The following is a 26314-nucleotide window of genomic DNA, read 5'->3' as shown; positions in this document are numbered from 1 at the left end:
AAAAGTACAGAGGAAAAGTGAAAGCAACTCTCATACCCCTGTCTTAGTTGCAGAAAAAGGGAAGATTATTTATGTATGATTCTGCTTCTCTGAAGATAACCCCTAACACAGTTCTCACTATTGGATGTCATGCCTCTAGGCTTGTCACTCATTTCATTGGATTATTTAGACACTAAGAATTCTAATCCTGTGAGGATTGACTTAACAATTCTGTGGTTTAAAAATGGCAAGTCACAAGAGTTTTACTCCTCAGCCACATCTACACTAGAGTGTTGTCGACAAAACTCTCAGAACATCCACACTAAAAATGCATTCTGTCAACATATTGTGTACCAAACTCGGCACTTTTGTCAATAGCCTTCTGCGTCTCCGTTACAGGGCAGAACACCTTTCTAAACACAATCTGTCAATAAAAAAGCCCTGTGGGGGCTCCTGGGGATCCCCTATCAACAGACGGGGCTTCCAGGTCACTGGGCAGCCCTGTCTGCTGTGCTTCTAGTTGGCTATTCTGTCAACAGAGCGGCTGGGCAGTATGGCCATTCTCTGTTGACAGAGCAGATTGACAGTGATCCACTTACGTGTGTGGCCACAATCTGTCGACAGAATTTTTGACAGCAGATATTTTCCAACAGTATTTCTGTCAACGGATTGCTGTAGTGTAGATGTAGTCTTGGAGTATAACATTCTGGCACATTTCTTGTATTTTCTTCAGCATTTTTGGTGTGGCATTCACTCATTTTTTCTAGTGATGCTTTTGTATGCTTTTGGTGTCTTAGTGCTCTACTTTAGTACAGTAGAAAAATGTGTTTGTTCACATGGAATTATACATTAACTTTCACTATGGGGAGTATGAAGTATTGTCTAGTCCGGAGAGAGCTGTAAAGATGTGGGGGAGATAACTGACAAATTTCATTTCCTCTAGTCTGCAAAGTAACTAACAAATTAAAAATACCACCTTGCAAATAAAATAATTTCAGAATTTGTCCCTCTCTTTGAATTTCTATCATTTAATCTAAGTAGAAGTTAACTGTTTAAATTCTGAAAGCATTGTTTCACTGCTACTTGTTAAAGCAGAAACTAGTTACCACCTTTTTCCAGTACAGAGTGCAATACTTTTCTTGCCCTGACATTGCACGTATTTGATAAAATATTTCATAGCAATAAGATTGCAAAGTTATAGAAATGCTATTTTTACTATTGAATATTCTTTGAATACTCTGAGCAGATCTTTACAACTGTTTTTAAACCTGAGGATTACAATGCTATTTAGAATGGCATTGTCTAAAATATTTAATTTTTGAATGATCTTCTTTGCATTTTAATAGTGTATGTTATAAAAGAAAGATCTACAAGAATGGATTTTTTTACTATTCTCTAGAGCTATTCCTCCTGTTTTTCAGTCATGTCCTCAACCTTCTCTACCTTTATTTGAACACATGGAATTCCTCAGAGATTTCAAAAATTTCTTGCCAAGAGCATATGTGAAATAAAAGGGTCCTTTTTTTAAAAAAAACGTAATGTTTGGAATTGTACACATAATGTACATTAAAAGGTTGTCATAGCATGAAAACTCATTCTAAGAAATGACTTTCTATAAATTTCATTTTTTTCTTTTCAATGATTCCTTTATCAGATTTCCTAAATTTGAAGTCAAAAGATACTTTTTAATTCTGATCAGTACAAACTCAAGCTGAGTGTTACTAAATCTTACATCCCTCCCAGTAATAAAGATTCTTCAATCTAACTTTAGAAGATGGGTTTACTTTCAAAAGAGCCCCATCTACACGTCTTTCATTCAAAAGAAGCTCTTTCGAAAAGATATTATGCAAATGAGGTACCAGATATGTAAAGCAATGCCTCATTTGCATGCCTCTTTCCAAAGAGAAATGTAAGTGTAGACACAGATTCTATGGGCGCACTCTTTCAGAAGAAGCTCTTCTGGAAGAAATCTTCTGGAATAGCTTCTTTCAAAAGATCTGTGTAGTGTAAACGTAGCCTTAGTTTACAGAAGAGAAGAATGACAGGGGACTTGATAGAAACCTTCAACTTCCTGAAGGGGAATTACACAGAGGATGGAAAGAGGCTGTTTTGTGTTGTGACAGATGACAGAATGAGGAGCCATGGTCTCGAGTTGCAATGGGAGAGGTCTAGGTTGGGTATTAGGAAAGACTGTTTCACCGAGGCTGTTTCTACACATGCCACTTTTTCTGGAAGAATCATGCTAATGAACAGCCTGATGCCTCATTAGCATATGGTCATATGATTCTGAGTCTGGAGGAAGCTCTTTCAGACTCCAAAATCACCAGATAGAAGATGGGGCTTCTGGAAGGAGGATTTCCTTCCGTTAGATCCCCAGGGGCCGGAACAAGTGGCATGTGTAGAAACAGCCCAGGAGGGCAGTGAAGCACTGGAATAGGTTACCTAGGGAGGTGGTAGAATCTCATTATTAGAGGTTTTTAATCCTGACTTGACAAAGCCCTGACTTGGATGATTCAGTTGGGATTTTTCCTGCTTTTAGTGAGGGGTTGGACTTGATGATCTCTTGAAGTCTCTTCCAAAACTATGATTCGGTGCGCGAAAACACCCATCTGATGTGTTATTCCAGACCAAAAGCAGGAGATAATCATGGTGGTTTGTAGGCACCATACTAGTGAGCAGGGTTAGAGGGCTGGGTGAAAGGTAGCACTGTGGCTATCTTTGATGCGTGGGTTGCTAGTTACCATGGGTTACCACAATCATGTCCCTTACTGCCAGCCCCTCAGAGTTTCTGAACATTGTTACAGAGTACATTAAGTACATTAAGCTGAGTACATTAAGAGTTGCACAAGCCTTACCTCACAAAGGTAAGCTCTTCACTACCCACGGTCACATAATGTAAATTCTGTCTCCAGTCTTCTCAATACCTTCTTTGTGGCCTTGAACAGACAGTTAATATCTCAAGCACCAAAGGAACAGCCTTTTTGAGGACAACAGAAGTGTTAGTTCATGTAAAAGTTTAGCTTGGATCTTATCTTCCTCCAGTTTTCTACCATCAGCACAGTCAAGTAGGATTTCAAGACATCTTTCAATAATTGGATATGGTTCAGAGAAGAGCCCTGAGAATAATTAAAGTATTTGGAACACATTTCTTACGGTGAAAGACAAAAGGAGCTCAAGCTGTTTCTAATTAAAATGTACTTTGAGAGTGATATGTGTATTCTTAAGAATGAGATCTCCAAAGATGATCAGTGGAGTTAGGAACCTAATACCTTTGAGGATCTGGGCCTGAGATTTTACCCTGGGAATAGATATTTGCTTAACAGGAGGCTCTTTTATCCTCCAGACAATGGTAAAGTAAGATACTATGGCCAGAAATTGAATCTAGACAAACTCAAGACTACAGAAATAAGACAAATTTTGAATAGTGAGGGTAATTCCCCATTGGAACAACTTACCAAAGATTGTGGTGGATGCTCCGTCACTGAAAATGTTGTAGCTAAAAGAATGCTCACTGCTATTGGACTTGAAACTGGAATTAATTGAGGCAACCCTTAATGGCCTGTGTGATACAGGAGGAGCCTGGATGATCACTATGGACCCTGCTAAGCTTAAAAATCGATGAAAACTCTTTACAGCAGGGCCAGTCTGAAAGGTGGGCAGTCCAGCTGGTGGCTCAAGATGGCCCTCCAAAGACAGTGCTATGCCTAGGATGTGCCTCATTCCTGCCTGATCTGCTGACAGCCAGCTGGGTTGGTGAGGCAGCACACAGATAGATGAGCAGCAGTTTGTGGAGAATGCAGAGGGATGCAGGCTGCAGGAAGGCAGTTGGATGATCAGCCAGGTGACTCCTCTGGAGCAGGGGTCTCCCTGTCCCTTGCCATGTTCAGCCACTGCTGCTTCTGTTTTTCCATTCCTGCCACCTAGTGGAGCCAGTCTGGACTGGAAGTGTTCTGTCTGCTCTGTGGGGATGGGGGGAGAGGGTTTTTATTAGGGTATCCCCTCTCCCTCACTGTGTACCTGTTTTCCACTGAGCTGGGATGATGGGAGGTAAAACCTGAGAGTCCCAGAGCTGTCAGCAGCTGCTTGTGTCTGAACAAGCTTTCAGGCTCCTGATCCTGAGTAGTTTCTTGAAGAAACAATGCCTCATACATTCATTCAGGCACACCCGCACACTCCCTGTCTCTCTCACACCCAGTCTCCCTCACACAGTTCTTCCAACACACACGCCAAGCACTCCTGGCATCCAGATCACTTCCCCCACATGGGTTGTGCTGTGAGGTGAACATCAGGAGCTCCTGGGCTCTCCTCACGCAGCCCAGGTAGTGAGAAAGTGACCTGCATACAGGGACCACTGACCCTGCTCTTTGCTCCTACCCTCTCAGACACTTAGGACTGTGAGGGGCAGAGGAGCAGTAATCCAGTGGTGAATGAGCAGCAGTGTTAGCTACTCTGCAGTTCCTACCTAGTGGGAGCGGGAGGAGAATGCAGAGAAGGAGAGTGTAGGGCAGGCATCAGCAACCTTTTTGAGGCGGAGTGTTAAAATTTGACCTTCTGACCTCCTGTGTATGGTCCAAGTGCCAGTGATACTTTTTAAAGTCACCAGGAGTCCTCCTTACAACAGCTTCATTAATAAATAAATTAAGAAGCAGAGCTTTACCATTCGGGCAGTGGTTGGTAGCCTTAGCTGGTCTTGTGTTAATTCACAGGCTTTGAGCGAGCTCCTGACTGCATGGGGGAGGAGGGCCCAGGCTGAGCTCCTGCGTTGCATGCGGACGAAAATCAGCTCATGTGCCCCTCTTTGCACCTGTGCTGGGGGTTGCTGACCCCTGATGTAGGGCTTGGGCTGAAGGAAACAAAGTGCATGGGGTTGGGGCACAGAAGGGGACAGGGATTGGGGTGGAGGGGGTAAGCATAAGTGACCTATGGTAGCTGCAGGGGCAGCACCTGCTGGTGCAAGGGAAACACATGAAGCCTCCATGGCCTCCTAAGGGCAACTGGCAGTCATTTCCTGAGAGCTGTGGTGAGCACCTCCAGAAGCCCACAGCCTGAACCTCCTCCAGCCCAGCCAATTCCTTACCTCAGCCCAGAGTCCTGGACCTTTATCCAAACTCCCTCCCAGAGCCTTCAGGTGGCATTCACGATGAAACCTAATCCCTTTCACCATCTCAGAGCTCCTCTTGCATCCCAAACCCCTCACCAGTAGCTCCACCCCACACCGCCACCTGGAGTCCTCACCCCTCTGACCTCCCAACCTGCTGCTCCAGACCAGAGCCACCTCCCTGCACTCTATGCCCACCCCAGAGCCCACACCCCCAGGTGGAACCCTCTCTCCCCTCCAGCGCTCCAACCCCCAGCCAGTGAAAGTCAGCGTGGGGGAGAGCAAGCCACAGATGGACACATACGAGGGGGGTGACCATCTGTCCCTTTTTTAAAAGGGACGAATTGTCCTGTGTTTGCGCGCGCGCACATACACACACACACACACAGAGCCTTGGGAAAGCTGAGGGAGCCTGAGCAGCTGCCGCTTCCCTAGGGCTCCCAGGGAGGCTGGCAGCTGCTGCTTCCCCTGGGCTCCCAGGGGTTGCTAGCATCTGTGGCTTCCCCAGGGCTCCCGAGAAGCACCGGCAGCTGCCACCTCATTCCCGGCTCCCCAGGCCTTGTAGGGGCCACCCCTCCCCCCGTATCTCCGTGTCCTATATTTGGGACAGGGAGATATGGTCGCCCCACATATGGAGCGAGCAGGGGGCAGGACTTCGGGGAAGGGATAGGGCAGGAGAGTCAATCTGTTCAGTTTGAAAGTTGGCAACTCTGTATACAGAGTGCAGGCATTAGGAGCACAGAGAAGAGCAGGCATTAGGGGCAAAAGGAGCACGGTGACAGTATTAGGTGTGAAGGGAGGTCCAGGGAGGCCAGGAGCACCAACTTCAATTTTACCCATGGTGCCATTTTCCCTACGACTGGCCCTGCATCACAGTTCCTCCTAACTTGGCTTGGTAGGATTCCCAAGGTTGCCGTGAACACTTATCACAGAATCAGACAGAATCACAGGACTGGAAGGGACCTCAGGAGGTCATCTAGTCCAGCCTCCTGCTTCAAGCAGGATCAACCCCCACTAAGTCGTCCACACAGGACTTAAAAACCTCAAGGGGTGGAGAATCCACCACCTCTCTAGGCAACGCATTCCAATGCTTCACCACCCGCCTAGTGAAGTAGTTTTTCCTAATATCTAACCTACACTTCTCCCTCTTCAACTTCAGACCATCACTCCTTGTTCTGCCATCTGACACCACTGAGAACAGTTTCTCAGCCTCCTTTTTAGAGCTCCCCTTCGGGAAGTTGAAGGCTGCTATTAAATCGCCTCTAAGTCATCTCTTCTGTAAACTAAACAAGCCTAAATCCCTCAGCCTATCCTCATAGATGCTCCAGACCCTTAATCATTTTTGTTGCCCTTTGCTGAACCTGCTCCAGCAAATCCACATCCTTTTTATACTGGGGGCCCAAAACTGGACACAATATTCCAGATGTGGCCTCACCAGTGCCGAATAAAGGAGTAACTACTTCTCTAGCTCTGCTCGAAATGCTCCTCCTAATGCACCCTAGTATGCCGTTAGCCTTCTTGGCTACTGTCAAGGCAGGGACTGATGAATGATAAATGTGGTGGCCAAGGGAATGCCTCAAGTGTTACTTTTACTGGGGACGGGTTCAGCTACTCCTGACCCGGCTGGAAAATAACTCAGATGTAACATGTGGGGAAGTCCAGACAATCTGAGTAGTCGGTTTTAACCTATGCCCAGGGAGCAATGATGAGAGCAAGGGCAAATCTAACTGAGACGAATTAAACGGTTTATTAGTTTAATAACAGCAGCAAAATACAAACAGGCAACAAAAACAATAACATATACATATCATATACAAGATATACTGCTCATGGTTTATACCTTACAATTTGCCACATAGTAGTGAATATTAAAGGTCACGAAGTTCCTCTGTCAGGAATAACTGGAACCCTGTGAAAAAGATTTGTCTACCAAGATAGATTTACTTATAGACTTAGTTAGATACCTGGCTTATGTGGCCAGGACCTGTTATCCAGACAATGGTTTGCCAAGCCACTGTTAGAGAGTGTCAGGGCTTCTGACTGAACCAGAAGCTGTATATCCAGCTTAATGCACCAGGGCACTCAGTGGCTTCTGACTTGCTAGGTCAGAGCCTGTATATCTGGCTTAGTGTGCCAGAGGGTTGGATGGCTTCTGGCTGGCTGGCTGGCTGGCTAGCCAGAGCCTAAGTGTCCAGCGTAATGTACTGGAGAGTTATTGTGGCATCTGGCTTACTAGGTCAGAGCCTGTAAGTCCAGATGGGGGAATACAAGCCCACCACTGGGTTATGTAGGGCAGGATTTTTCCCGCCACTAAGTAGTTACCCTGACAGGAGATTTAAATACTAATTTACACAAGCATTAAATTACTTGAATGCTATTCTATTTCTATTTTGTAGTAGGTTTAACTAACTTATACTATTACCTAAATATTTAAATACATTAAAACTGACATATTATTACCTAAATATGTAAATACATTAACAACTAACCAACAGATATGAATAACCTTTAAATGATATTTGCTTCGTCTTCAAGAGCCTAGGTACAGGGCCCAAGGCCTTTATTGTACTGCTGGTGCTTGAAAGGGTTGCTGCACTGGCGCGGGGCGCCGCATCAGGCGAGACCTTCCATGGAAATACCAGTCAATGGCAGCTGGTCACAATGACACTGGCCAGGAAGCGATGGTCAGCATCAGGGGGAGGCACGCTGAGGTGTGTGGCGCCACAAACGGCGGCTGCTGCTGCTCCGCTGTCGCTCCCCCTCTGATGGGCTCCTTAGATGGAAAAGTGGCACAGCCGCAGATGAGGCTTCCCCTCTGGGAAGTGCCGTCTAGCAGCGACTGAGGCTTAGAAATGCCAGCAGTGCCAGTGATTTTGCTCAGCTTAAGTTGAGTCCAGAGGAACAAGACAGCAAGAAAAGGAAGCCCCCCACGGGTCCTCAGGTATCTCTTTTTATAGACCAACCTTATTAATATGTGGAGAGTTCCAGAAGGGTGTCCTTATTTGGAAGTGGCAGGTTCCCTCAGGTGAAGCAGACCTGATTGGGAACTGCGGCAAGTTTGAAATCTGACACTTAAGGTGACAGTTGATAATAGAACCCTGCGGGGAAGTGATTTGACATGATTTTAGAGTATTTTTGAGGTAAAAATTTTACAATTTCCACTTCTCATGCCCATACAAAAGTAGTAGCCCCTGTATGTGATCAATAAGGCAGGTACGCAGTACGCCCCTGACTATGAGCGTGGTCGAACTTTGAACAGCACACACCCCCTGCTCACATTCTTGACAGCTATAAGGGCACAGTTTACTCATATCCAGCCTTTCATCCACCATAACCTCTAGGTCCCTTTCCATCGTACTGCTGCTGAGCCAGTTGGTCCCCAGCCTGTAACAATGCTTGGGATACTTCTGCCCCAGGTGCGGGACTCTACACTTTTGCTTATTGAACCGCATCAGATTTCTTTTGGTCGAGTCCTCCAATTTATCCATGTCCCTCTGGATTCTCACTCTATCCTCCAACGAATCTACCTCTCCCCCTAGTTTTGTGTCATCTGCAAACTTGCTGAGGGTACAACCCAGTCCCTCATCCAGGTCATTAATAAAGATGTTGAATAACATCAGCCCCAGCACCGAGTCTTGCAGCACTCCGCTTGAAACAGACCGCCATCCAGATATTGAGCCATTGACCACTATCCGTTGGGCCCAAACATCAAGCCAGCTTTCTATCCATCTTATAGTCCAAGGATCCAATCCATATTTCCTTAACTTATGGACAAGAATGTTGTGGGAGACCGTATCAAAAGCCTTGCTGAAGTCAAGGTATATCACATCCACTGACTTCCCCATGTCAGAGCCTGTTACCTTGTCATAGAAGCTATCAGATTGGTCAGTGAGGACTTGCCCCTGGTTATAACTGAAACAGTTTCTTCTGAGCTCTAAGGCTTCAGCAGGCAGCATGAGCTCAAAATGTTCCATTCTGAGTTTTATCCAGGCACAATGGGTCATGTTGATAAAGCAGCTCATGTGCAGAAGACAAAACATTCAGCACTGTGGTGTCTGACACTGAGGCCCAGTTCAGGGCATAGTTCCTGTGGTTTGCCTGAAAATGCAATTCACAGTCCTCATCTACATTCTTTCCCAACTCCTGCAGTAACTCTTGCAAGAAGCAGAAAGTATATTTATCATGTTTTTTGCAAGGTATGGACAGCCCACCTATTTGGGGTCTTGTCCGTGGGAAACAATAAAAACTGGAGAAGAAAGAGACACTGCAAGGAGACAGCCAGTTTATTTCCTGAAAATGTCAAACCCTGCAACCTTCAACTAGTGCCTGTGTGTCCGATTGGTTAAAACTGTCCTTCATCCTCCCAACTGCTCTTTTTTCCACTTGTGCTCAGGAGCTGTCTGGAGGAGTCCAGTATATTTTGCAGCATTAGCACAAATAGTAATGATGTGGCATACTCAGGTGCAGAGTTTCTGGAAGGAGAAGAATGGACAGTATAATTCAATAATACACACAAGTTCTGCTTTAAACTCCCAGCAATATGAATGTTAACTAGAAATCTTCATGTACCTTCACAATTTAGTTTTAACTTCATTTTCAGCCTGCCTAAGTGTGTACGTACATCTTTGAAAACATTTTGTGCACAAAAGTGCATGCAACTACTAGTTGCATTGTAAACCCATGCAAATGCCTTTGACAATGTGTCCCTTACTATTAATTTACATCTGTGAAAATAATTTGGTAAAGTGTAATTCTCATTTATTCATGTTTGAGTATGATCTTCAGCTTTAAAAATGTCAGTCACTTTCATTTAATTCTGATTATCATGTAATTCAAATAATCAGATACTTCGCAATTTGTAAAACCCTAGTAAAGTGGACAGATTGTTTATATTGGTCTGTAATTTAATCCATTAAGTTACTTGTACTTGCAGCTACTTGTACTACTTCTATAGTGTACCTGTAGCGTGTTAGGGGATTTTTTGCTGCTGCTGCTGCTGTTTGTTGTTTTTAAGAGAAAACTCTTCAGCAAAACAAGTCATGTTTGTTACCATAAGGCCACTAACCTCTTTTTAAAATTTGATATCTAAGTCGAGATACAAGCCTAGGTCTCTAAAAGTAGGAAAACCAGTGGCCATAGCACCTGTTTCTCAAGATCATGAACAATTTCAAAACATTTTGGCAAGTCTGTTTTGGTGATAATTATTAAGGGCTGTATTCTGTAAATTGCATGTATCTTGTATTAAGGTACCAGTAGGAGCAGAATGCCCTCTGATAATTTCCCAGAATTCTCACTGCACTCACCAGACATGCACGCCCTGCACAGAGGCAGCATATTTCAACACAGACGGCTGGCTGACACATCCAGGGGCAAGGCCTTAGCTCTGTCTCCTCCCTGAACTTTCCATCCCCTTTGAGCAGTGATGGGCAGCCTGTGCTAGGGAGTGCGCTACATGAGTGACCCTCCTTCATCTCAGTTGTCTGCAAGGTTGTCATAACCAAGATGCTCTCCCAAGATAGAGTAGTTTGGCTAACTGCATTTGTGTACCTGTAGGTTACAGGGTCTTCCAGTTGAACTGTAGCAGCACTTTGGTTGTAAAGAAAGCGCATGGCTCTCACGGTCAATGTTGTGTACACTCAACACACCTCACTTCATGTGCCCTTGCTTTACATTCATGCATGTCACTTTAGTAATACCAGTAGGAAAGAAAATAAAATAAAAAAAAAAAAACTATGCAGAAGGAAACCAGCAGAGTTTGGCAGCCCTGCACATGAGCAACTGTAAACAAAATGCCTTGTGGACCACACATAGAGCCCTGATGGGACACTCTAGCAGGGCAAGGAGAGAATTGTCCCTACACTTTAAGTGTGTAGAGGCTGCAATTTTGCTTGTCCTTTAGCCAGGCCATGTTGGGTTGGGGTAGTCTCTGTCCCCTTCCCTTATACTGCACATCTTAAAAAGACCTGACAGAATCTGATGCTTAATATTTTAATGGCATTATTAGTTTATTATTAATTTATTTGCATTGTGGTTACACTTACAGTCTTCAATAAGGAATTTGCGCTCCATTATGCTAGCTTCTGTATAAATACATAACCAGAAACCAATGTCTGCCTAGGAAACTTAACATGCACCCAGTATTTTAAATAACTTCAGTTTTTCACCGTTTGATCATATGTCTTATAATAGGCCAGGTACAAACAAAATTAAAGGTAGATCACTAATACTTTCCTAGGCGGTTTTTGTTTGGTAACCCTTCTTTAATGTCCCTGGAGAAACTATACGTTGTCAGTCATGAATACATATATATGAATCACAAATTTCCACTTTCTTTCTAGCTTAACAGAAAGAGCTCAGCTACTGAAGAATGTCTTTAAGAAGAGTCATGTGAACTTATACCGTTCAGAATCTCTGCAACAAAATTTGCTTCGTAAGTGTTCCGTGCTTAAAAAGAATAACACATTGTTTCAAAATATAGACACAAAACAATGCATTAATACAGTTGTTCATCATAAAATGCAATATCTTGATTTCTGTTACAATGAACTATTAACAATTTCACAAGATATGTACCTACAATAAACAAACAAAAATATGCCTAATATTCTGATACGTTTTAAGAAAACACAAATCTGTTTGTTTGACATGAAAATACTAAGTTTGAATTACACACATTGCATTACTAAGTATGATGATATGACTTTTGGATCATCATCCAGAAATTGTTTTGATTTTTCCAAAGAGGAATGGCACTTATTAAAAATAAATAAATGAAAATAAATAAATGTTTTTTGTCAGATCTGGCAAAAACCAACATATGTGACTGCATTGGTAATAGTATATACATTTGTACTAGCACCTGTGGGATAAGTCTCTGTAGGAGTATCTTTCTGGTGCATATTAACAGGAGTGTTTTATGTAAGACATGGGAGATAATTGTCCTTGGCTGCTTTACTGTGCCCAATTCAGTGCGCTACATTTTAGGAAACAGGTGGATACGTTGGAGCATCTTAAGGAAAGCAACAAAAGTTATAAAAGGTTTAGAAAACCAGACCTGTGAGCAAAGGTTAAAAAAACTGGGCATGTTTAGTCTTGAGAAAAAAAGATTGGGTGGGGTGAGGGGGCAGGGCTGGTAACAGCATTAAAATATGGTAAGGACTGTTACAAAGAGGAGACTAATGATTTATTCTCAGTCTCCACTGGAAGCTGGACAAGAAGAAATGGGCTTACTCTGCAGAAAGGGAAACAGAAGCTTTGTCTACACTACACAGCTTTTAGTGACACGGCTGTGTTGAGACAGCTGTGTCACTGAAAGTCAGGCAGCGTAAACACTGTGGCTACGAGAACAACAAGAAGTCTTGTGGCGCCTTATAGACTAACCGTTATTTTGGAGCATAAGCTTTCGTGGGCAAAGACCCGGCTTCATCAGATTCATGAGTGGGGGGGCTGGTTTGAGAGGGGTGTTTAAAGAGTAGGGTCCCAGAAAAAGGGAGGGTCCTGCTATCTGTCAACAAAAGTCACTGTTGGAAGAGATTTCCCAACAAAACTTCTGTCGACAGAATGAGGCCACACACAAAAGCCAATTGGAAGAGCGCTCTGCTCTGTCTATAGAGCAGCTGGACTGCCTGGCCACTCTCTTAGCAAACCAGCAACCCAGAAGCACGGCAGACAGGGCTGCCCATTGTCCTGTCTGTCAAGAGCAGCCGTCCCCTCCCCACCCACCCCCAAGCATCCACACAGCTTTTTATTGTCAGCAAAAGGCTCTCTTCCTCATCTGGAAGGGGTAGAAGGTGGTTGGTGAATGTGTCAAGTTTTGTCGACAAATTCTATTTTGTTTGTAGACGCTCCACTAGTTTTGTTGACTAAACCAGGGTTTTGCCGGCAAAACTTGCTATTGTAACCATAGCCTGTTTGTGTGTGCTTTTGCCAATTAACAACATCCAACATCTGAAAGTGGCATTTGCTTTGTTGGCAGAACATCTCTCCTGCCAATAAAGCACCAATTATACTAATACTTGTCCAGCAAAACTTTTGTCATTGGTGGGGAGGGGATTTAAGCACCTGTGAAAAAGGAAAGTTTTGTCACTCAATTTTCCCAGTGTAGACAAAGCCTTAGGAAAACTTTCTAACTGTAAAAATGGTAACAGAGAGAAAGCCATGCTAGTCTATATACTATCAAAACAAAAAAGCAGTCAAGTAGTACTTTAAAGACTAACAAAATAATTATTAGGTGAGCTTTTGTGGGACAGACCCACTTCTTCAGACCACAGCCATACCCCATATGGCTATGGTCTGAAGAAGTGGGTCTGTCCCACGAAAGCTCACCTAATAAATTACTTTTCTAACTGTAAGTGTGATTAAGATCTGGAATAGACTTTGAAGGAAGGTTTTTCAATTTCTGTCTTTGGAGGGTTTTAAACAGCAGTTGCACAAATGTCAGCTACTGCATGGTAACTTCTAGAGGTCACTTCTAGCCCTACATTCCTATGATTCCGTGATGTATAATCACCTTTAATCATTGAATCTGTTGCCTTTTGATGGGATCATATTCATTCCTTGAATGCTGTACAGAATTATTTCTAGAGTGCTTGCTGTCTCTCCCAGTAGTATGAAAAGATTTGAGTGCTTCTCTTCCCACCAAATCAGAAAAGGGGCTTATTGGTATTTAAAATAGTGATTTTCATTGAAATTTGAAGTCTTCTGATTCTATAAAATATTTGAAAGAATAATAAAAGTTTATTCTCTTTTGTGTCTGCAGATGGCTATGCATTCTCTCAAGATGAAAATGGAATAGTTTCCCAGTCTGAAGTAATAAGAGCTTATGATACCACAAAACAAAGACCTGATGAATGGTGAAGGAATACAATTTATGATGAGAGCCCTTAGAATTACTTAAGTAAGACAAACTACTAGATCTTGGCTAGGATCTGCTAGCAGGTTCCAGTCACAAAGATTATAAGAAGATCCATGACGATCTTATTGTAAAGAGTTGGATTAATGTATTCAATAGACATAAGCACTGTGCAACTCTACTGTAACACACCATCTCTTTACGTTTTAACAAGTATTTGCTTTGTCTTTGTAAACAGAAAAAATTACCCTGTGTTTTGCCAGGTCGCTTATTTACAATGAGGCTGAATCAGTATTGTTCATGTGCCATATTACTTGGGACATAATTAATGCTCAGATTATTAACATTTGTGCAGGTTCATAAGTTGTTATACATTTAAAATACAGTTGCTATGAAACCTTTGATTTCAACAAGTGCTGAATAACCAACATTTTAATGGTGTTAACTCACCATATCAAGCAAGATTTCAAACCAAGGTGTTTATAGGTGTTTGTGTCAAACTAGCCTACAAAATATATTTGCCAAAGATGTTCAATAACTGCAATTGTCAAGAATCTCCTGTAGTCATTTGCAGAGAAATGTAAAAAGAAATTAATTTAAAGTTCTGACATCAGAACTGCATACTTGATTCTCCATACTTGATAAAAATACAGCATAATGAGCCTAAATCAAATTGTCTTTAGGGCACTTGCTTTCAGATCTGTGAAACTTTGCACCTTTGATCTGATACAAGTTTTGTATTTATTTATTTTTTATTGTTTAATATGGCTGCCGCCTTTTAATATGGTGCTCATATTTCCAAGTTTTGTTCATCAAAATGTAGCCATTTTTACAATGCTTGTGCTTTGTATATACATCTAATCACAATTTGATTGGAAAAGTGTGTCCTAATTCATAAAACAGATAAGCTTATTTGTGGGATTTTCACCATCTTTATTCTAAAGTTATCTGGAACATGAGCAATCTGTGCTCTTCAGCTCTGTGTGGTGTGCACTCTTCCATTAGCACTGGGGCACTCCCTCCTATGCACCCTAAAATACTGAAGTGGTTATTTATAAGTTTTGCCATATAGCAAACCTCCATACTCTCAGCTTTAAACAAAAATGCAGGAAAAATTGCATAAAATAAAATAAGTTTTCACGGTTGCTCAACTTATCAGTGCAAAAATTATCCTCACCAAGAGTACTGTAATGAGAAATATTTTAAAAATAATTGCAGTTCACACATGTCCACCCACTATCAAATGATGGTCTAACTTCTTCAGATGTTGTGTCTACTTGTGACAATGGCACATTGAGTCCAATTTAACTTTTTTTTATAAAGTTTATCTGTTTCATACTGACCTAAAGTCCACTGTAATCATTTTAATTTTAAATGTATTTTATGTGGAGGCAAATGCTTCTGAACTTTTAACATTTCCAGATTAGGCTAAGTGAAATAGTTTTATTTTGAACATCATTTGGATGTGAGAATGGAAAAGAGTTTTTCCCATTCTCCTTTCAGGTCATTAAGAATGTCATCGTTATTACTTTTTGTCCTCAAAATCATTGGATCTAGATTCTAAATAACAAGTGGTATTGCTCTTCAGCTGTTTGCAAATCCTGCCAATCATTTTTGTGTGTTCATATACTTACTAAGAATAAAACTTTGTCCCCTTGCCTTTCAGCAATATGCAGGCACCATCTCTCACTCCACTGCACTACACCACTTCCTTACCTCTCTTTTTGAGAAAATATACAAATCACATCATACACTGAAGCCCCAACAAGGAAGATACGATGCGAAAGTACATACTTTGGAGAACATAATGGTGGAACAGCCCTCCACATTTTATATGTATGTTATGCATTCTCTTCTTCTCCCTTTCCCTAAGTGATCTTTAAACACAAGAGAACCCAGAAGACACAGACAAAGAAAATGTATTCCACTAGAAATAGCACTGCTAGTCAGTCATGCAGAGAAGAACTGCCTTCCAAAAAGCCATTTCAGGCATAGATAAATAGCTGGATCAATATGGGAGGGCCATATCATTTAACCTATGGCAAGAAAAAATTGGGGGCATGCCTTTTTCTTAAAATATAGATCCCTATTTTTGACATCAGAGAATAATTGTAGTAAATTTCTGAAAAGGCCCTCCTCAGTGTACTTAGCCAATATAAAAAAAATTCAATCCATGCCACTCTTTAAAAGTAAATGCATTTTAATTTTTTTCCATTGTAAAATACATAAATATTGATTTGATGAAAATTATGCAAAGCAAAGCAATGTAACATAAGCCATTCTTTCATGCTGAAATTTACAAGCAGCTTCGTTTACCATGTTCTTATGTTACTATAAAATAAAGTATGCTGTATTTACAAAAAGTAGAAAAATTAAGATGCCCTGCTACCTACAGTTGATTATAGATATGACATGCAGTTTACTCCTGTTCCATTTTTCTTTAGTGCTAATATAGAGGGCAATTAGTACATTTTTTGAGCACCTGGACACATACTAGAATTCTGGTTGGTGATATTATGTTATGTACTGCAGATGTAAGCTCACCACCATTTGTGAAATACTTTTGTGATTATACATTTTAAGTAGTACCCCACAAATTATACTTTGAGGTTGGCTGTATATGTACTTTATTCCCCATTTATTTTGCACATATTAAATGTGGTTTGTTGTCTTGTTAATCGAGCAATTAATAATCCTACTTAGAAGGCTATTTTAAAGATGTTTTTAACTGCTTATATGGTTCTACTTCGAGGGATCAGACCACCTAAGCAAAATGTGCCTGTATATAAACAGATATATATATATTAAAAAAAAATCATTTCAGGTATACAATACACATTTTATTTGCACATTGGTAAAGTGCACAGAAAGGTATTATTTATTTAGTATTCCATGTGTTTGTTAAATTGAGCTATTGGTTATGCATGTATTTATTTTATTGAAAAAAAGAAAGTTTAGTCAAATTACAATAGCTATTCATAATGCATTTATTCTAATCACTTAAACCTTTAATTTTGTGTGAATAAAGTCCAATATGGAATTCACATGGTAATTTGCAGTCTGCCTTGTGTGCACTGCATAACAATTACAAACTATAATTAAAAAAAGTTCCTTCAATTAAGCCAGCGTGAGCCAGAAATCAATAGTTCTTGTATGTAATCGTTATTTTAATTACTTATGAGAATGCAGTAGTTATTCAAAAGGTTAACTAATTGTTAAGAAATTTTATTAAGCTTAATCACAATTTGGATTTGGATTTTCTTTTGCCATTTCTTGATTTTACGATTATTTGTGGGAAACAGCCTCAATAGATTATAATAAATCATATTTCTATTTATGTAAAAATGATAGAAAATATTCTGAGACAGTGACAGATAGATAAAGATTCCTATAAAATCCACATCCCAAAAATACCTTTAATAAAATGTTCCAAGGAGCTTCCTTTGTTGCCTTAACCTTCAATTAGATTATACAGTAAATTGAATTAAAAAAAAGTGTTTTCCCATTTTTGTCTTGATTTATACTATGTAAAAACATCTGTTGTTTTGATGAGTTAATCATCGTGTCTTAGTGAATTAATATTTTAAATTTTTCTGAGCTTATGTGTAGTTTGTTGCTGTTGTCATTTTCTGCCTTCATTTCACATCATAATGGTTCCAGAAGTTAATGATCTGGAAGTCAATTAATTGGTCGTTTCAACTTTGTTAGCACGAGGTATGTTCTTTCCTATCAAAACTCAACAACTGGAGGTTTTTTTCTGATTTGCTCTGTATCTGTTGCCTGATACATCTTCATTAAACAAGGAATATTTTTAGCACTTCAGAAACTTGTGCCTGATCCCGCAAACCTTTCTCCCTTTGGCTTCAATAGGACTAGTTATATGAATAAAAAACTACTTGTGTGAGTAAGAATTTGCAATACTGGGCCCTTTGTTTTTAAATACTTTGACACCATTTTTCCTTACATACAATAACAAGCAATTTCCAAGCTGTGCTAAGAATATGTACAGCTAAAATCAAGTTTTAGTGTTTCTTTATTTTAGACTAGAAGCCATAAATATATTAATATTGGTTTTTCTCATTTGACTTGATTTTTTTCATTAAATATTTCAGTGTTTCATAAGTATAAACTGTTGCGCAAGACAGCCACTATGTCAAAGAAAGTTTACATCCAATGTAAGGTAGGATTTTCCAGCTCCACTGAACCATTACTGCTCAAACTGTTGTGGAAATTGTGAAGCTGCATGAATGGAGAGGTTTTTTGACTCAGTGTTTATGGTAGTTTTTCTCAGGTTTAGTTTTAACTGGACATTAAATGCTCTGTGTGTTTTATTAAATTTATGTAATGCTTTTAGTTCTATGCAGTATTACATGTCATTGGCATTTTGTGAATGTGCATGTTTTGAACTGCAAATTTTAAATGTTTTGTCTTTTAATTGTTGTTCAAAATTGAATAAACTTTGCCATTAAATAAAAAAAAAGCTTTGAAGGTTTTGGTTGCAAATGCTACAAGTTAAGTTCAAATGAAAGCTTTTTCATATGCATTTCATTATTTTTATTTTCATCAATTGAAATGAGGCCTACTGAAAATAAAATCTCTTCCTCACTAGTTCCTGAACACTTTTGTACTCTATGCTAACAAACTGAGAAAATAGCAAAGTGTTTGACAACTTGTAATAAATATGATTGTTGGCAGAGGCCCACTCCAGCTCCCATGGAAGTGTTTGATTTAAACACTGAAAAGGGGCTATGGAAGATTGCAACTACCATGTGAAGTCTGAGAATACTCATGGTAAAGAAAAAGAAGAGCATCCTTTCGAACAGTAAAGCTTTTCACTGACTGGGCCAAAGGAGAGACTAATTAATGGGAAGTCTTGTTTGACTTTTACGAAGGCTTGATTTTAAAGACCAGTTTGTCCACAGTCACTGTGAACCACCTGAATCAGAGTGGGAGTATCCAGGCCAGAACTGAAGTGTGGTTGTTGTAGTCAGGTGTTAAGATTTTATGTACATGGAGCTAATTTCAAAAGTGATGGGATGTAAATTGATCAGAAAAGAGCACTAAAGTAGCAAGTATCAGAGGGGTAGCTGAGTTAGTCTGCATCTTCAAAAACAACAAGAAGTCCTGTGACACCTTGTAGACTAACAGATATTTTGGAGCATAAGTTTTTGTGGGCAAAGAATGAGGTCTGGGGTCCCCAAGCTCTGCACCTTGTCTGCAGGCAGGAGTGACTCTCATTCAGCAGGTAGAATAGGAAGTTTATTAGTTGCCAGATACAGTGTAGTGCAGAGAAGTCAGTACAGCAGGCAGAGATGGTCATTCCAATCCATCTTGGGGAGCAGATGGCTGAGGGGTGCCCACATCTGGAATCTAGCCTGCCCTCCACAGGCTAGCTGCCTTCCAACTGCCGCTTCAGCTTCAAAACCCAGCCCGGCTCCTCCCTGCTCTTTTTTCAGGGACAGAGGTGTGACCTGCCAGCTTAGGTTAACAAACAGCAGGGGGTCATCCGCAGCCTGTGTAAGCTGTTCAGCCTGTCACATACACATCCAGCCTCTCACACACACACAGACCCCACACCATCACATCTCTTCCCGCTTCCAGACCAAACTGAGTGGGGTCACTAAGCCAGTAACCTGGGGAAGTTCAGGGCCTTCCCTGCTTGACATGGCATTGGCTATGTTGTTGTTCCCCTTGACATGGACCACCTCCATGTGGTGGTCCTGCAGGAGCAGGCTCCACTGCAGGAGCTTGGCTTTGGCCCTTTTCATGTGATGTGGCCAGGTCAGGCGTGAGTGATCCGTGTACAGGGTGAAACGCTGCCCAAACAGGTACAGCTGCAGCTTCCCTAGAGCCCACAGCATGGCCAGGCATTCTTTCTCTATGGCCGTGTAGTTCTGCTTCTGGGGTAGCAGCTTCTTGCTCAGGTACACAATGGGGTGTCCCCCCCCCTGTGTTGTTTGCCTGCCTTAGCACAGCTCCCAGCCCAGTGTCTGAGGTGTCAGTGAACACCATGAAGGACTTGTCAAAGTCTGGGTTCACCAGCACTGAGGCACTGCCCAGGGCCTCCTTCAGCGCGCACACAGCCTGCTGGCACTGCTCGGTCTAAACCACCTTTTCTGGCTTCCCCTTCCTACCCGGCTCCATGAGGGGAGCTGCGACAGAGCTGAAGTAAGGCACAAACCTCCAGTAGTATGCTGCCATCCCAATGAAGGTCTGGACCTGCTGCTTAGTCTGGGGCACTGGCCAGTCTCTGACAGCCTTCGCTTTAGCTGGCTCTGGCTTTAAGCAGCTGCTGCCCACCTCAGGTCACCTCAGCCATCTCGACCTTGCACTTCTCCCTTTGTTAGTCAGCTCAGCCCACTGAAGTTGTTGCAGCACTTGGCTGATATGGGATATGTGGGCCTCCCACATCTGACTGAAGATGCAAATATTATCCATGTAAGCCAGGGCAAATCTCTCCATCCATCTCAGTAGCTGGTCCACCAGGCATTGGAAAGTGACAGGTGCCCCCTTGAGGCCAAAAGGCAGGAGCAGGAAATCGTAGAGTCCCACCGGCATGATGAATGGTGATTTGAGCTGGGCATCTTGGTCCAATGGCACCCACCAGTACCCTTTTGTGAAGCCTATGGTGATGAGGTAGCAGGCTTGTCCAGGAGGTCATCAGGCCTAGGCATGGGATCGGCATTGAACGTGATGATGGCATTGAGCTTGCAATAGTCTACACAAAACTGGATTGTCCCATCCTTTTTGGGGACCAGCACCACAGGAGAAGCCCAGGGGCTGGAGGGTGGTTGGATCACCCCCAAGGCCAGCATGTCTGACTTCCCGTTCTATGTCCTGGGTTGTCTTCCCTGTGGCTCTGAACGGCACACGCTTTTTGGAGCATGGGTGCCTGTCTCTATTCCACAGACAGCCAAGTTAGTGAGTCCTGGCTAGTCAGAAAACAGCTGTTAGTGTGACACACAGCACCCCCAATCTCCATCTGCTGGGCAGGGGTCAATTAGTCAGAGGGGAATAGATTCCAGCAAGGAGCCAGCTCTAGTCCCAGTGAGCAGATCCACCAAGGGATCATCCCTCTGCCCCTCCCAATACCAACATAAGACCAGCACTAAGTTCTCCCTGTCCCAGTATGGTTTCATCATGTTCTCGATACACCTGGTGGCTGTGAGCCTGGTTCAACAGCTCCACCACATAGTTCACCTCATTTAGCTGTTTGATGACTTTGAATGGGCCGTTCCAGGATACTTGCAGCTTGTTCCACCATACTAGTATGAGAACCATCACTTGGTCTCCAGTGGCATAGGCTCAGGCCCAGGCATTATGGTCATACCAGACCTTGTGCTTCCTTTGGGCCTTGGACAGGTTATCCCTAGCCAGGCCTATGAGTTCAGCGAGGTTTTCCCGGAAGGCCAATTCATATTCTACCACCAACTCCCCTTCGGGAGAAGTCTTCCCCTCCCATTCGTCTCTTAGCAAATCCCCACACCCTCCTTCCATACAGCAGCTCAGAAGGGGAGAACCCTGCAGATTCCTGGTGAACCTCCCTGTATGCGAATGGCAGGTGGGGTGAGTACTTGTCCCAGTCTTGTGGATGCTGGTTCGTAAAGGATCTCAGCATTGAACCTCTCCACCAGCCCATTGGTCTGAAGTTGGTAGGCTGTGGTCCAGGTGTGCCAGACCCCACACTTGTCCCACAAGCTTTGTAGCAGATCTGACATGAAGTTGGAGCCCTGGCCAGTAAGGACCTCCTTGGGGAAGCCACCCTGCTGAAGATGGACGGCAATGCATCCAGTGCAGCCTCAATAGAAATCAGGGCCACTGCTTCTGGGTAGTGAGTGGCAAAATCTACCACCATCAGGATGTAGTTCTTCCGAGAACAGGTCTCCCTACTGAAGGGTCACACTATGTTCATGGCCACTTTCTGGAACAGCTCCTCTATGGTGGGTAGCAGCCTCAAAGCATACTTACCCTTGTCCTGGGGCTTCCCTACCCTCTGGCAGGGGTGTCACAGGACCAACAATACCGATGGACAGCAGCAAAGACTCCTGGCCAGGAGAAGTTCTGTAACAGCCTCTTCCTGGTGCGCTGGGTCCCCTGGTGTCCTGCGCTTGGGACATTGTGGCTAAGTACAGCAGTCTGCAGTGGTACTTTTGGGGAAGGACAAGCTGCCTCCAGATCTGCCCACAGCTCCACTTTGTGCATGGGAACCGATTTCCATTATAGAAATCCCTTCTCCCATAGTAACCTCTCCCTGCAGCCTTCCCCCAGTGGTGGGGCTGGGCTGAAACTGACCAGTTCCCTCAGCTCCTGCCAGGAGGGATCTCTCTGCAACTCAGCCTGGAACTTCTTCGCAGGGGAAGGGATGGATGCTGTTTCCCCCTTCCTGCCTGGTTCCAGGACCATCAGCCTGTAAGATCCAGCTCTTGGGAGCCCTCTAACTCCCAAGGTAGGTCCCTGCGCCACCAGCTGAGTATGGTCCCCTCTGGACCTGGGGAGAACACTCCCCTCCTCTTTTGGCTGTGGGTCAAAGACAAGGGCCTGAGGACATTCACCTGCCCAGTATTCCAGGTCACCCCCCACATTAGTACATCAGCAGGCAATGACTGCCCTTCATTTCAGGTGCACCCTTGCTTTTGGCACATCGAAAGGGGGGCCCATCTATTCCCATTACAGTCAGGTGGGAACTGGGCATCATATTGTCTGGTGCTACCACCTCAGGCTGGGACAGCGTCACATCCGCACCCGTGTCCCAGAACCCCATGGCCTTCCTCCTATCCAACTCGAGTGGTATGAGGCACTCGCTCCAGAGCAGCAGCCCCATACCCCCTCTGTAAATCAAGCCCTGCACATTTTGGGCCCCCCCGCAAGGAGCTGGTCTGTGAAGCCAGCTCTTCCCAAGCTGAGGACACACTATTGGCCCCCACCTGCCCAGGCAGCCAGCCCTTCTGGCCACTGGGACACCACCCAGTTGAGCCCATAAGCCCCTGGCCTGCTCAGCCTGTCTGGAGACTTGGTTCACTGGGCCTGTCTATGCCCTTTCTGTTCACAAAGACAACAGCCCAGGTCTTGTGTCCCTCAGGCTGGCTGCTCCGTCCAGGCCCTAGCTGGCCCCTGTTTCCTGGGCGTGCCCCATAGATGGTCCCCTCTGTTGTACTGCCAGGAACCAGTCTTCCAGGATTCCTTGTCTCTTCAGGATTCCCTGTCCCTCCAGGACTCCCCTTCAAACGTGGCCCGGCTGCATGGGAACATCCACCAGCCTCCCCATGCCGTGTGAGTTCTCTGGCTTCCAGTCCTCAAGCCAAAACCTCAGGTCAGGTGGGCACACTCCATAAAACTGTTTCAGGACCATCAACTTAACCAGGTCCTCTACTGTCTGGGCTCCCATCCTGAGCACCCACTTGCCACAGAAGCTTATGTTTCAAAATATCTGTTGGTCTATAAGGTGCCACAGGACTGCTTGTTGTTTCTAAAATGGCAAATAATTTTAAAATACACCTATTTTTTAATTAGTGTACAAAATGACCTTAACACAGTCTGGCGTATTGCATCCAGTTGTGGGCTCCCCAGTATAGAAAGAATGTGGATGCATTGGAGCGGGTTCAGCATAGGGCAGCAAAAATTATTAAGGGGCTGGAGCACTTGAATATCAGGAAAAACTATTTCACCAGGAGGGTGATGAAGCATGGGAATGCATTGCCTAGAGAGGTGGTGGAATCGCCATCCCTAGAGGTCTTTAAGTCACGGCTTGACAAAGTCCTAGCTGGGATGACTTAGCTAGGGTTGATTCTGCTTTAGGCAGGGGACTGGACTAGAGGTCCCTCCCAGCCCTAGGATTCTATGATTCAGTATTCTTTCGGGCATATTTAGTTAGCAGGTGATGGTCTCTCTGAACTCAATGAATCCAGATCTGCACTCTTCCTATACAAGATATGAAATATTCCTGTTAGTCAACTGAGTTATTCCCAATTTCCACAGGAGAAATCCGAAGCAGAATTGGACCTAACATTTTAAAATTGCCGTCAGATTATAGATACAAGCAAGAACTTTGCATTGCCATTTTTATCAGTCCAATGCTGTTTTTCAGAAGCAGAGAGCACCCACAACTCCAGGAGAAGTCAGTTGGAGCTGCAGATGGACAGCACCTCTGAAAATTAAATCCATAATGTGCATGCATCTGACAGTGTTCCATTACTTGGCTTGATTATCTTGTCACTGATACTTATTTTAGACTGATGTCGCTCCACTGAAGTTAGCGGAGTTCATTTACATTAGTATAAGTGGGAGAAAACTCAAGCCCACTCTGCTCACAGCGCTGATTAATCTAAATTGCAATATTGCTCTGTAGAAATATAAGGTATACTAACTTCATTAGTTTCATGCATTGTATCCAATCTACAACACCTAACCCCTTCAAAACAAACACTTTAATAGGTCATTAAAACAATATCACAGGCCTGAATGTGATTTGCCCTTTAATTTATCCACAGTAGTTCAGCAAATTGTTATAGTGTAGTGATATTTTTTATCATCCATGTTGTCATAGCTTTTGTTCATCCTCTTCACTAGTTGTGAAATTCACCAGTCCTACCCATAGCCCAAATAAATCAGACTTTGTACTGGAGATTGTACAGAACGAAGGCGATTCAACCTTAAAATCACAAGGAGGATGTGATTTTTTTTTTCAGTCCATGGACTTGCTGCACACGCATTGGGTTTTTTTGCCGGTAGATCTGTGTAAACATGAATACAGTAATCCAACCCCTTTTACCTACTCTTTTTGCAACTGGAGCAGGCGTCCCACCTCTGGTGGTACACAGGTAATACAAACACCCATCCTCACAGCTGCTTCATCTACACCCTACATTTGTCCATGGGCTCCATCTTGAAACATTCTAAGAAGCTGACCCCCCCAAGCCTATATTAAAATACGCATGTCCACAAAGCTGAGCAAGTGATTTCCAGGAGCAGAGCCAGAGTGCCTGATGTCTCCAAAAGTGTGCCCTGATGTCAAATTATGTGGCATAGGTATCCTTTGCGCGCATTTGCTGATGCTTAAACAATGAAACTATCTGTATAAGTAGGTCAGCAAAAGCTGCAAACTCTGTCCCTCTGTTATTAATGCATTCATTGATTCATACTTTAGAAGAAACCCTCTTGATTATCTAGGCTGACATCCTGCATAACACAGGTATAATAAAATTCTGTGGGCCTATGTGGCTATGTCTACACTTGCACTTGATCCACAAACCTTTTGTCATTCAAGGGTGCTCAGGGCTGCCAACAGGCAGAGAAAAAGGAGCCACTGACCCCAGGACCAGCAATTTAAAAAAGGCCCAGTGCTCCCAGCCATCACTGCTGTTACCTGGGCAATGGCTGGAGCCCCTTGCAGTGATGAAGGGCTGGATGGGAGAGGCTAGAATCAGCCTCATCCCTTCCACCCAAGGCCCAACCCCCTCCAAAGGGCACAGAGCCAGCTCCCTCCTGGCAAAGTCTCTCCTCATTGCTGTGGGTGCTTAAAGATCCCCTCCATGAATGGCCCAGTTTTGCCATGGCAAGTGCAAAAGAACGCTGCTTTGTCAGTAGGAGTGCTCTCCTGCTGACTAAGCAAAAGTCCTTCATTGGGGAGTATTGTGTCCCCAAAATGTCACCAGAAAGCAGTTGCACATGCTGAATGCTAATGACAGGGCTGTGCAACAGAGCATTGGGTAAGACAGGACCCACAGCATCCCTTTTCAGTGGTTAATTGTCTTCCCTCTTTTACCTTTTTTCTAGTCTGAAGTCATCTAATTCCCAGCTTCTGACCACTGGATCATGTTATGCTTCACCTGATAAACTAGAGAGTCCCCTATTACCTGATATCCTCTCCTCATGTATATACTTACAGAACATGAGCAAGTCTCCTCTGATCCAACACTCACACCAGGTAGTACCACTCTAGTAGTTATGTGAACACATCATACAGGCTGCTCCCAAACCACGACAGAGTTAATTTACTAAATTCTTGGGTAACTTTTTTCCAGGAAAAATGTTTAATACTTAAAGGCCCTAGTCTCGTGTGCCTAAAACTCCTGATAAAGTCAGAAGTAAGCCCTGCAGGACAGTGACATGCAAAATTCTACCTGCCCTTTCAACACATTTCTAGTAGAATGGCTATTAGCACTTCATATTGACAATGGAATAAATATATGAAAATATACACATGGAAAACCAGAATATATTTTAAATAAAAGTGAAATACCCATGCATATATTTTTAAAGAAATAATATTGAAATCTCAAGGAAATATAACTCTCTAGTCTAAACATAGCCATAGAATCATAACAACAAAAGCAGTTAGGTAGCACTTTAAAGACTAAAAATAAAATACACCAACTACAGCGAGCATC

The 26314-nt window shown here is 43.1% G+C and overlaps 1 protein-coding gene across 6 annotated transcripts in view; it reads left to right on the top strand.

The window, feature by feature from the left end:
* Window positions 1-18408, top strand: part of ATP8A1 (ATPase phospholipid transporting 8A1) — a 186859-nt gene extending 168451 nt beyond the window's left edge. For 5 of the 6 annotated variants that reach the window (XM_074992696.1, XM_074992695.1, XM_074992690.1 and 2 more), the window contains 2 exons: window positions 11416-11507; window positions 13836-18408. In XM_074992696.1, the coding sequence (XP_074848797.1) occupies window positions 11416-11507; window positions 13836-13933 (190 nt within the window). In that variant the 3' untranslated portion in view covers window positions 13934-18408. The remainder of the gene's footprint in view (window positions 1-11415; window positions 11508-13835) is intronic. The other variant, XM_074992691.1, reaches the window with a different exon arrangement.
* The last annotated feature ends 7906 nt before the right edge of the window (window positions 18409-26314 follow it).

The sequence above is a fragment of the Carettochelys insculpta genome, chromosome 4, assembly GCF_033958435.1.
Source record: "Carettochelys insculpta isolate YL-2023 chromosome 4, ASM3395843v1, whole genome shotgun sequence".
Taxonomy (NCBI): Eukaryota; Metazoa; Chordata; order Testudines; family Carettochelyidae; genus Carettochelys; species Carettochelys insculpta.
The sequence above is the reverse complement of the archived record's forward strand: the minus strand, read 5'-3'. Positions and strand labels throughout refer to the sequence as shown.